Consider the following 12,461-nt stretch of genomic DNA (forward strand, 5'->3'; position numbering starts at 1 on the left):
AGGTGAGGATGGATATTTCCATTGTCTTTAACCCAAACTGATGAAGCCAACACATATCTTGGGGTAGGAAATGTTCAAGGAAACCAGCTGGATCTTTCTCAAGTGGTGTCCGATTTTCTCATGATGTGATCAACTTGGAGAATTTTTGATCAGGTGTAGCACCCACTGAGCAGAAACCTTCATCATGCCAAGTTCATTGTGCAGAACATTCTCAACTCTATAATATGCTAATAACGTTGGACACTTGATTCATAATCAATAGCCTGTCATGAATCGCCATGTGTTGAACACAATCAATGCGTTCCTTGGTAGTGGCAGTTGTAGGACGTCCAAACTTTGGTTCATTGTCAAGACTATCCCTTATCTACTAAATTTGGCTGTCCACTTTTGCCCTGTTGATTAATTTAGAATGTCATCCCCTAATGTAGCAAACATGTCAGCATATATGTCCTTTGGGGCTAACTCCCTTTTCTGCTAGTACTTGATAACACCATGATGCCAAATTTTGTCCATTTTCAAGAGAAGTTCCTACTAGTTATTTTTGAAGTCTTTGTTAGAACAGTCAGATGTCGGTTCACCTGGAAAGAAACAATGTAATTATCAATAAGAGCTGAAATTAATACATGCAAGACTTCACAGCTCTAGCATCACTCCTTCATAGTCAGCCTATGAACTTTTCACTGAGCCTATGTAATGAGCAACAGCAACAAGGAGACATTATAGATATCTCTAATTGTAACAAAAAATTAAAGTTCTTTTACCAGTCAAATAAGGAGTTCAAGTTCTTAGGTATAACATTCATTTCAAAGTCTCTTAATTGAGTAGATTAATATCAAAAGAAAAAGTGACAAAGAGTATTGAATTATATTTTCTCGAAAGTATTTAAATGCTGCTGGCCAAAAAAACTGCTGTCATTATGGGAATTAAGAGTAGGATACTTCAGTTAAATCAAACACTGATATATAATTTTGTGATTCCACAATTTTGCATTAAATTATCTTTAAAGAATTATATATATTCATCAGAAAGGAAATGTGAAAATAAATACAATATAAAGTAGCAAAACTTCCATTGTAATAGATTACAGAGAGCTATCTAACTTCCAGTATCATAGAAATGACTGAGAAAAATGTTCTAAAAAAAGACAAGACAAATCATTCTGAAGAGTTATGAATTACTATCTTGGATTGGAAGCCTATGGTTGTCACTTAAATTAAGATATTTTTATCACAATAACGCCAGTTTAGTGATTATTTTGAATTCATAAAATATGATTTTATCAAATGTTTACTGAATGATATTGTAAACTATTTACATAAAAGACTGATATTGCAAAGTTTTTGACAAAACTTTTGCTGCAATATGTTTCTTATTTTGTTTAATTTTCATATCTAAATTGTTAAAAATACTGCAGAAATGAGCTCCATGTGCAAAAAATATATTTTTATAAATAGAATGAGAATCTTGTAGTTTTATTGCCAAAAGACAAACCAAAAGATTTTATGGTTTACTAAATTACATACATCTAGTTAGTTTGCTATGCAACATTTGAGTTACTCCTCCTCATTGTAAGAAAGTTCTATTTTATAAATGCTGGAGGTAAAATAGTTCAAACTCGCTTGGAGGCAAAATTTGTAATGTTCTGAACTTGTCAATAGTATTTATTAATTCCAATTCCTGTGCTTCTGAGTTAATCAAACAACTGAAATTAATTTTTCTATGTTGAACACCTGGATAACAAATTTCAATCCTGCCCCCCCCCCCCCCTCACTATTTGCTGCAGAGAATTTTATATTGAGAAAAGCATTCTATGGTAAAAGCAAAACAGCTATTCTGAGCATTCAATTCAATCCCTATGGGCCTGTAAATTATGGATTCATTTCTTTAAATTGTGACAAAGTGCATATATGTCTGAAACGCTGCTGCTTGAGAACAATATATCTGGGTTTATTGGAATATAAAACTGATGCAACAAATATATTTGGCTGCAAATCTTTGAACATATTAAAAAAAAGTAACGTGCATTTTCGCTATGAATACTGTTAAACTTCAGGAATTCAGGGCTTTTTGTTTCCACGAGTATTGCTCATTGGAAATAAAAACAACTGGGTAAAAACTCATTTTGCTAACAACCTATTGTTTACATTATATTATTTATCATTGTTAAATGAAAAATTGATTGAATTCCTTTTAATCTTTCTCTTCTTTTGAAGCTCCGAGAACTTCGACATGAAAATTTAAACCCATTTATTGGGTTCTTAAATGATCCAGCAAGACCTTCATTTATTACAGAATATTGTACAAGAGGAAGTTTGGAGGTAAATGTTTTCTTCTTGGCTAAATGTTTTCAGACAGAGTTGATTTTATTGGTTATTTGACTTCAAAATCTTGTAAATATATTTCCTACGTGGAACAAGTACTCTCTCTCTCTCTCTTTCTCCCTCACACACACACACACACACACACACACACACTCACACTCAGTCACTCACATACACACACATACTCTTACTCTTTCACTCTCTCTCTCTCTCATAGTTATATTCACATATGCACAAAACTATGGGATGTTAATGAAAATTGAGATACATATGCAAAAAACTTCAATGTTGTTGTAGGGAATTAGTAATAATGGTACACTCTCCCACGTGACAAATGGAATAACCCAGTCACTATAAATAAGGAGAAGTACATGAAGTACCAGAGTACATAGTAGGTGATCAGAGACAGTCGTATCATTACTGGTTTTACTTAGTATACTGTATACTGAAGTGGGTGTTATATCAATCCAACATTTTAAGTGGCAACGTGGATTTTAACAACTCACAAAGTGTTAATAAACTCAAAAAAGTTTTTGTTGTGAGAATTTTATGAAAAGAAAATTGTGAAATTATGGAAAATTTGTTGGCCAGTTTACTTGAGTTGCAAAAACAACAACAACAGCAACTGAAAGATCAACAACAGCAGCAGCTAAAACTGCAAGAACAACAGCTAAGGCAACAACAATATCACCACTAACAACAACAACAATTACTACTACAGCCACAAATGCTGCAGTTAATGAAGTCATCAGGAAATTCAGAAAAGTGTTCTTGCCGACTATGTTGTGAACTCCATAACAGAGTTCAAATACGATCCTGACAAAGGAGTTACCTTCCAAGCATACTACAGAAGATATTAGCAAATCTTTGAGAAAGAATGCAAACATAGAGATGATGAGATGAAAACGCACTTAATCTTGAGAAACCTGGTGGCAACAGAACATGAAAGATACAGTAATCATGTACTCCCAAGAAAACCTTTAGACATAAACTTTAATGACACAATAGATATATTGTGTAAAATTTTCTGTGAAAAAGGCTCATTGTTCAACACATGTTGGAAATATCTGAACATATAGAGAAAAACAATGAGGTCTACATCACATATGCTGGTAGAATAAATAGGGAATGCGAGAAGCTTAAGCTGGATGAATTAATGCTAGATATGTTCAAATGCCTGATTTTTACACAGAGACTTACTGCTGAAAAGGACACAAAAGTTAGAACTAGAATTCTTGCAAAGCTGGAACAAAACAAGTGTCAGAAGAATATGAAAGGATAGTCAAATTAACACACAGGAAGTTGAATGTAAAGATTGTTTCCAAGTAAAGCAAGTGCAAAATAGTCAGAATAGAGATAAAGTGTTTTCAAAAAACATGACAAAAATCAGGAAATAAACCCATGTTTTGCATGTGGAGGTATGCACCCGAGGAAAAATTGTCCAGTTAAAAAAGCGAAGTACTTTCACTGTGTAAATATAGGACATATAAAGACGCACTGTAGAATGAAGATCATAAAATGTCAGAACAAAGGAAAAAAAATGAATAGTATATCATTGAAAGAAATTGATATTACAACGATGAGGAAATTTGTGTTTGTGAAAATCAGAAATACAAGTCTTAAAATGCAGTTGGACATTGGTAATAACATCATCATTATAAACGAAAAATTCAGGGAAATATGTCGGTCAGCCAAAGTTAATTAAATCTATAAAGGTAGCACATGGTGTAATGGGAAAAAGATTAGTTTTTTTTTTTTTTTTTGGTGAATTCGTACGTAATGTATCATTTCGAGGTCAAACGAACAAGGCAAAGATATATGTGTTAAAAAGTTTACTTAATTTATTCAGCACAGAGTGGTTGGAAGTATTCAAAGTATAGAATACACCCATGTTTGTTTTTCAGTGAAAATATTGTCGATTCAGTCAAAGGCTCGAATGCAGCTGATGGACTGAAAAATTGCAGTGAAACAGAGTGGAATACTTGTATGTAAACCAAAACGGTATAAAAAATTGCCTACAATAAAAAGTAAACATTGTTCAAAAGTAGATGTTCCATGGTTGAGACTACACATTGATTTCACTGGTCCTTTAAATAGTTCTCACAACTTAGTGGTAGTTGATAGTTTTTTGAAATGGCCTGAAAATTGCGAGTGTCAAAAATCAACCTCTTCGACTGTGATAAATTTTTTACACAAATTGTTTGCAAAATTTGGCATCCCAGACAAGACAGTGCCTGACAATGGAATGCAATTTGTGTCTAGCAAATTTTTAAAAATTTGTGAAATGCTTGCAGTAGAACATATAACTATGGTGTTATACCATTCCAGATCTAATGGACAGGCAGAATGTTTTGTTGATACCTTCAAAAGAACCCTTAGAATATTGAATAAGGAAGTCACAGATGAGGTAGCTGTACAACAATTTTTAAGAGTGCACTGTGTAATACTAAATCCAAATGAACCAGCAGGTAGATCACCAGCAAAGCTGATGCTTGCAAGGAAAGTAAAATCAGTCTTTAATAAATTGCTACTTGGCAAGAAAAGAAAAATTACCAGGGAAGACATAACAAGATACTTTAAAGTTGGTGGAAAGGTGTATATGAGGGCATACAAGAATGGAAAGCAGAGTTGGGAAGATGGCAATATTACCAAATGCATAGATAAAATTATGTATTGGGTAAAAAGTAGAAAAGGCATATATATATATATGAGACACATGAACCAACTGAAAAGCAGATTTATGGAGAGTGAATCCAAGAAGTTGGAGGAACCGATGGAATGGTTGTATAATATGTTTCAAGTACCAATGCCACTGCAGATGATTGAACATAGGCATACAAGTGAGAGGAAAAGAAAACATACACAGCTCCTGAAAATAGATGCCAAGTGCAAAAAATGTTAAATTGTACGAAAAAATGCTCAAAAAAGGGAGGTGGGGGGGGAATAAAAAGACTATTGCTAAATAAAATGACACTTCCTAAGAAAAACTTAAAAGGGGAGATATAGGGAATTAATAATAATGGCACACCCTCCCATGGGTGTCCCATGAAGCTGACAAATATTCATTTTCAAAATAAATGGAAAGAGTCAATCAGAGTTGTAGTAACATGCTATTATATGCAATAATCAACCTGCATTGAACTTACAAGCTCAGCTGTCAACAACTATTAACATAAACGATAAAATAAACAGATTGCCCACTCTTTTAAATGAATTGAATTTTGGCATGTTCTTTGCAGTTTTGCTTTACAATTCCCAATACATAGGCATTGTCTGACTATAAGATGTTTTAAAAACTTTTTTATTCATATGAATTATATTCTTATTTATTCTGGATTACCTTGTTTCATCTGATGGATAGTTGTATCTTGAAGCATCCTAAACTCATATATCTTTCAATGTTTATATCTTATCATGCAGTGAAAATTATGATAAACATCAGTATGTCTCTTCTATACTGCAAAGATAATGCTTTTAGGTAAGATTCCATTTAAATTGTCTTTCAATAATTCAGTGAAATATCTATTATCATGCAAACAAGTTAGATCTATATCATTGATATTAAGCTGAATTTAACAATTCAGGACACTGAGCAAATACAACAATGAAATGCTCTTAAGCTTCTTGGGGGGAACTAATGTAATTTGTTCAATAAGACAAGTAATAATATCATCTAGGTTCATCATGTTAAAAATCACTAGCTCACTTTCTTTTGTACAAGTTCACCAATATTTGCAATATTTCTTCAATGAGGTCATTTTAATTCACCAAACTATATAATACTATCTTGCAATGGCAATTTCCAAGAAAAGTAAATAAAGTATAGTATAACAATATATCCTTCACTTAGTAGTCATAAAATAAGAGTTTATTTCATTTGATTGATCAGGTAAGGTAGTTTTTGTAATTTAATTATCAATTAGCATATCAAACTCTTGACTTTTTTATTGCTTATTCTCATCTATCACAATGAGCTATTTCATCTGAAAAGTGCACAATTTATTAAATTCTACAATAGATTTCTATAGCTTTTACAAAATTTCTCCCCTATTTTTGCAACATTTATGATAATCTATAATTTTCACTCTATAATATTGCAAATATATTACTTCAAGCTTTGTCCATAACAGCACTGGCATATTGATTGGTATTAATTCAGTTTGGAGATCAACAAATTCAATAATATTTTAGATACACTTCAGTTACTCTTAAAGTATTCCACTTATTGTACTATTATTTCAAAGATAACTGTAATATTGATACAGAGACTTAGTATGCTGAATGCTCGAATTGTGTAAACTTCAGCAGTCTTTGACAAATGTAATTTTTTAATGGTACTATGTATCCATAAATAGAGCAAAAACTGAAATAAATAGAAATAGTTGAAAAGTATATTGGTTGCACACTTTTAATATACATCAGTACTATTATATAGGTAAACAGATAACATAAAGGGGTATGTCTTGTTTTTATGTTGAAAAAAATCTTATGTCTGATGTTTACATTAATTCCAAGTATATGAATGCTACATTTACTTTGAGTACAAAGCAAACCTTTTAATATCCTTTGATCTAACTAGGATAAAAATAAAGGCACAGAGTTTCTAGCTAATACATTCTTAATATGTGAGCTTATCAATGTTTGATATTTTCATACAATTTCATGTGTCAGCTTTGTGGTGGGATGTCAAGTGACTGGGGTATTTGCAATACTGCTGTATACTAACTATGATTTTATGTCTAGAAAGTTAGAGGAAGTTATGAAGAATCTTCATTTGATAACTATGTTTGCTGGCTTATATATAGGGCTTCTGTCAGTCAATCCACACATAAAGTTATCTACACGCACAAGCATACACATATATGCACATGCACCCAAATGTACATACGGATATACACTCATAAACAAATAACCTACCTCTAACATCATGCCATATAGCAACCAAACATCTCAAGTTACCACCATATACCAACACATACACATCACTTGGACTCTGAAAGACCATTGCATATGGACACATATGTGTTTGTTTTCATGAAAACAATGATAAATTATCTAAATACTTTATGCTGGTCAATAAAGACTGCAAGTTTGTAGGTGTACTCTGTTCATAGTCATGCATTTTGTAGGAAGGTATAGTGACATGTATCTAAGAACATTGCTCTTGGCATCATATATCCTTGACCTGCCATGTTCAAGCCAGTTGATGCACAAAATAATCCCTCATCATGCACCGTATTGTTTATAATAGAAGCACTTTTATCCAATATTCCCCACAATATTGTTGATATAAACGAATTTGGAGTATCTATACTGGCAGATAGGTTGATGAACAAGTGGTTTAGGCACACAGATATAAGGATGTTCATGTGTAGGGTGTTACTAAACAACTCTAAGCGTAGCAATTTCCTGAGAATAGTGTGGCTATTGTTACAATGTCAATTTGAATGTCAGAAGTGAAGTAGCATATCTCATTGTAATTTATGTGTTTTCTGATTCAGTTATTTTAGAATGCTTGGCGTTCTTGTGTGTACAGCAATTTATAAATGTAATGGAGGCTCTTGTTGGGTTCATTGTATGGATAAGTGTAATTTCAAATCTTAAATCTAATTGAAACCTAATCTAAAAGTTAGCCCAATTGCTACTCTCATTAAAGGAGATATAGTGATTGAAGCTCCTGAAGAAAATGTAATGAGTAAGAATGTTCAACCATGGAAGTTGAACATCAAAATTACCAGGTCAGAAACCTCCTTAGAGAACAAATAGAAAATGATAAAATAATTACAAGATTGAAATAAATCCTAGGATTGACTGGACAAGATTTAGTAAACTCTTGAAATCAGAACTACATCATGGCTGTAATCCATTGACTGAAACCAGCAAAAGAATAAAAGAATAGTAAAAGTTTATCAGAATTCATTATTAGAGTTTCAAAGGTGATAATTTCAGCAGAGTTGTTGAAGCTTTGAAAAGAATACTTCATGGTATTCATTCTAAATTCCTACCTTCATCCTTTGTTGGAGAAAGTCAATAAAATACAGTAACAGTCCAGAGTGATGGATTGATGGCATTGATAGAGTGTCAGACAAGATGTCTTGTTTGTAGTATTGTTTTGACACTACTTTCAGTGTTCAAGTTTTGCTGGTGACTAGGTCTAAGAACTTGACCACAACCGCACACAATCATGATCATGATGATGATGATGAAGATGATCATCGTCGTTTAACATCTGTTTTTCATGTTGGCATGAGTTGGATGGTTTATTCAGACTTGGCAAGCATTAGACTGATTTGGCATGGTTTCTATGGCTGGATGCCCTTCATAATGCCAACCACTTTACAGAGTGTACTGAGTACTTTTAACATGGAACCATACAAGCACTGCATGTGGCACCAACATGAGTGCATTTTACGTGAAACCAGCACTGAACTCTTGCAGGTCAATCATCTTCATCAAGTGGATGTGGCCTTCCTGTCATTGGTCAGCAAGGATAGGTAGGTCTACAACCAGCATGAAAATAGTCAGCAATGACCTTCTGCACAAAAAATATCTACAAGTAGATTGTTAATGGATGTGTAGAGTAGAAACTACAATGATAACTTCATACAGGAAAATACTTGCTGCTCAAGTAAACATCTGACATATTGAAATTATTCTTTGACTTTTACTTTCTTTCTAAATTATTATTGTCTGAAATGTTACCATCTCTAAATGGCAAACTCTATAAGAATCTCTAAATGGTGAACTCTTTGAGTGCTTTAATGGCATTTTAACTGATTTCTCTCTGATGTTATGTTTACTACCTTTTGCTGCAGCAATTATTTTTTCAGGTCGCTACTCCTGCTGTTATTGCTGTTGCTGCTGCTGCTGCTGCTCCCTCTTCCTCCTCCTCCTCCTCCTCCTACTATGATGACAGCAAAGTATGTAGTGTATTCCATAAATATTGGGAACAAGTGAATAATCTGTCATCATGCTGTGTTTAAGCTATTAGTAGACTGGACAGATTTTCCTTTTCTTGAAGGAAGAACTTAACGGTCCCTAGTCTCGACTTAATACAGTATCTGTAATAAGAACTGTCAACTAATAAAACATTCGTTATTATATGAACCATTAGATCCTGGGGTTAAACCATCATTTATTCACAGTGAAGATTACCATGTATTTACTAAATGTACATGGTTGCTACTCTCTTTATAAGTTTAATCTCAAAATACTCTGTGCTGATGTCAAAATTAATCTAATTAATGTATGTATTTATATGTGTATGTTTATATAGGTGTAGCTCTCTCTCTCTCTCTCTCTCTCTCTCTCTCTCTCTCTGTTTGTGTGTGTGCATGTATGTGTATTTATGTGTATTCATATATTCATTTTTACATTTGTGTCAAGTAGGGGTGTGTTAAAAGAGCTGTTACAGCCATCTTTTTCAATCTGCAATAACAGAATTTAGCAGGTCAGCTTATTAAATGTATAATAATGATATGTTAAAATTACAATAATATAATAAAATTGCAATTATCATTGCCTCTCCTAAAAAAGTCTCAAAACTTCTAGAAAGCAGCTCACATTTATTTTATGTTGAACCATTGAGCTGCAGGTATTTTGTTTATGCAGAGCATAAACAAATATCACCATTGTCCAAGTAGTGTCAATGCAAAGATGTTCACACTCATGCATACGCGCTCACACACACACACACACACACACACACACACACACACACACACACACATATGTATGCATGTACAGACAAACAATCACAAACACATGCACACTTGCACATACATGCATGCGCACATACACATACACACAAACACACACACATGCACGCACATGCACACATGCAAACACGCATGCGAACATGCACGCAAACACGCATGCAAACACGCACACAAACAAGGTGAACTTTTGTGCAGATTATATCAACTTCATTTCACTCCCAAAGTATCGCTCAATTTGAGAATTACTCAGGGCCACAAAACAAACTTCTTAGCCACACAGCTATATGTCTTTGTTTCTGTGTATATATGTGAATTGTTTGTGCATGTGTGTGTGTGTGTGTGTGTACATGTCAGTGTATACATGTGACCATGTACATGTGAGTGTGTATGTGCTTGTGTGTGTGTATGTGCATGCATACGTGTGTGTATGTGCACATGTGCAGTTGTGTAAGTATTAAGCAATAAGAAGTACATAATATATTAAAAGTAAATTGTTTAGTGACATAATTATACAATAGAAAAGGTTTATCACATGCAGAAAAGAAATTAAACATAAAGTTATATATGGAAATTGAGACAAAATATGCATTAAAAAATAATGCAAAAATAAATAAATTTTATTTTAAATTCAAATGATAAGAAAAGAATTGGTTCTAAGTGATGCAGTATAAATACAAACTGTGAATTGAAATACACATAAAGATAAGAAAATAATCACAAACTAAAAATTATGTTAATAAAATTTTTAAAACAATTTCCACATAGAATTAATTAGCAGAAATAAATGAATGTGACAAAGAGAAAATGAAAGAGAGAGAGAGAGAGAGAGGGGAGCAAAGGACTAGATCACAAATTGATACAAATAATTATATTCATAATTTGTGTGGTATGTGTGTATGTGTGTTTTGAAGCAATTAGCTTAATTACTGATATTTGTGTAGAGTAATTGCTAAGTTTATATTCACAAGGATAGTAAATTTTTATCAGAGAAAAATATATTTTCCAAGGAATTATTATAGAAAAGAAGGTGAGATCACAATGTTGCATTCAATATATATTGAACGCAAAGTATTAAGGTGGCGAGCCTCTTCATTGTCGTCAACATCATCGTCACCATCACTGTTATTGCTACTAGAACATTAATAACTTATATAAAATGAACTTCTACATAGAACCTTCCAATATATACAGAAATGACACACACACACTCAACAAAACTTCCTTTCTAAAAAACACTTACAGCTTTCTAGATACGGCTAATAGAGCTGATACCACAAACAACGTATGTGGTGGAATGTTTGCTTATAAAAACTTATATATGCACACATGAGAGTAAGGGGACATCCGAGTAAGGCTGTGCACACGAACCCACACATATAGATGTGCATTGGAGTACCTATAGCGACCTATCTATAATGTTTGTAGGCTTTTTGGGTGCCTTGTATTTTTAAGGGTTTTTTGACATATACCTTTTTTATATTTTTGCATGTCCCACATGCTATACCTTCATTTATGTATTCTTTATTATTATCATTTTTTTTTCCTACTGTACCCTTATTTTTATTTTTATTTATATTTTGATTTTAATTTAATTTTTGATTTTTATTTCTATCTTATTTTTGCTGTTGTTTTTATTCTGGTCTCCACTACACCTCTGTTTTTACCTCTTGCTCTACATTTGTATGTAACCCTTTGTGAATCTCTGAAGAGGCCTAGAGGTTCGGGCATGTAACCCCATTTCAAAATGTCATTCGATAATCTCTCCGGAAAGGAATATTCGGATAGAATGGGTCTTGCTAAAACTAGGCCGAAACAGCTGTAAGATTAAACTTCTGTTCATCCTCTAATTCCTTATGTACTTTGTACTTCTATACGTAAACCATGTTGGCAAAATAACATAGTCTGCCATGGACACCTGTGCTTTGGTTCTTTCTTTCTTTTTCTTTTCTTCCTTTTTTTGGCACTTTTGCTATGAATTAAATTAATGAATTCAACGGGATACACCGTCTGCAAGTAGTTGGGTTCAGCATATTATCCTCCATTTTCTAATTGTTACACAAATTTTGGGTAAAACCTCCACTTTTACCCGCTCCCATTGATTGCACCTAGTATAGCACTAGTGTAACAATAATTGGGTACCCTCCCAGCAGTATACTGGATAGATACTATCCCTTAGTGGGTTGAACCCCCAACCCCTAACTCTCTCACGTTATATATATATATATATATATATATATATATATATATATATGTATGTATATATATATATATATCAGATGGAGGTAGAAATTGCACAGAAGTAAGTCTAAGACATTTCAATTTTAGAGGAAATTTAATAAAATTGATTTTTAAAATTATATAAAGAAAATATTACTGGTTTCGATGAATCTCATCTTATCAAATATCAGTGAAAACTTATAAA

The 12,461-nt window shown here is 32.9% G+C and overlaps 1 protein-coding gene across 1 annotated transcript in view; it reads left to right on the top strand.

Annotated features, from left to right (window-relative positions):
• The window catches only part of LOC106868455 (atrial natriuretic peptide receptor 1), an 880,915-nt gene that overhangs the window by 715,155 nt on the left and 153,299 nt on the right, over window positions 1-12,461 (top strand). The window contains exon 7 of the mRNA XM_089349012.1: window positions 2,214-2,318. Within this exon, the coding sequence (XP_089205138.1) occupies window positions 2,214-2,318 (105 nt within the window). The remainder of the gene's footprint in view (window positions 1-2,213; window positions 2,319-12,461) is intronic.

The sequence above is a fragment of the Octopus bimaculoides genome, chromosome 3 (genome assembly GCF_046866305.1).
Source record: "Octopus bimaculoides isolate indiv1 chromosome 3, ASM4686630v1, whole genome shotgun sequence".
Taxonomy (NCBI): domain Eukaryota; kingdom Metazoa; phylum Mollusca; class Cephalopoda; order Octopoda; family Octopodidae; genus Octopus; species Octopus bimaculoides.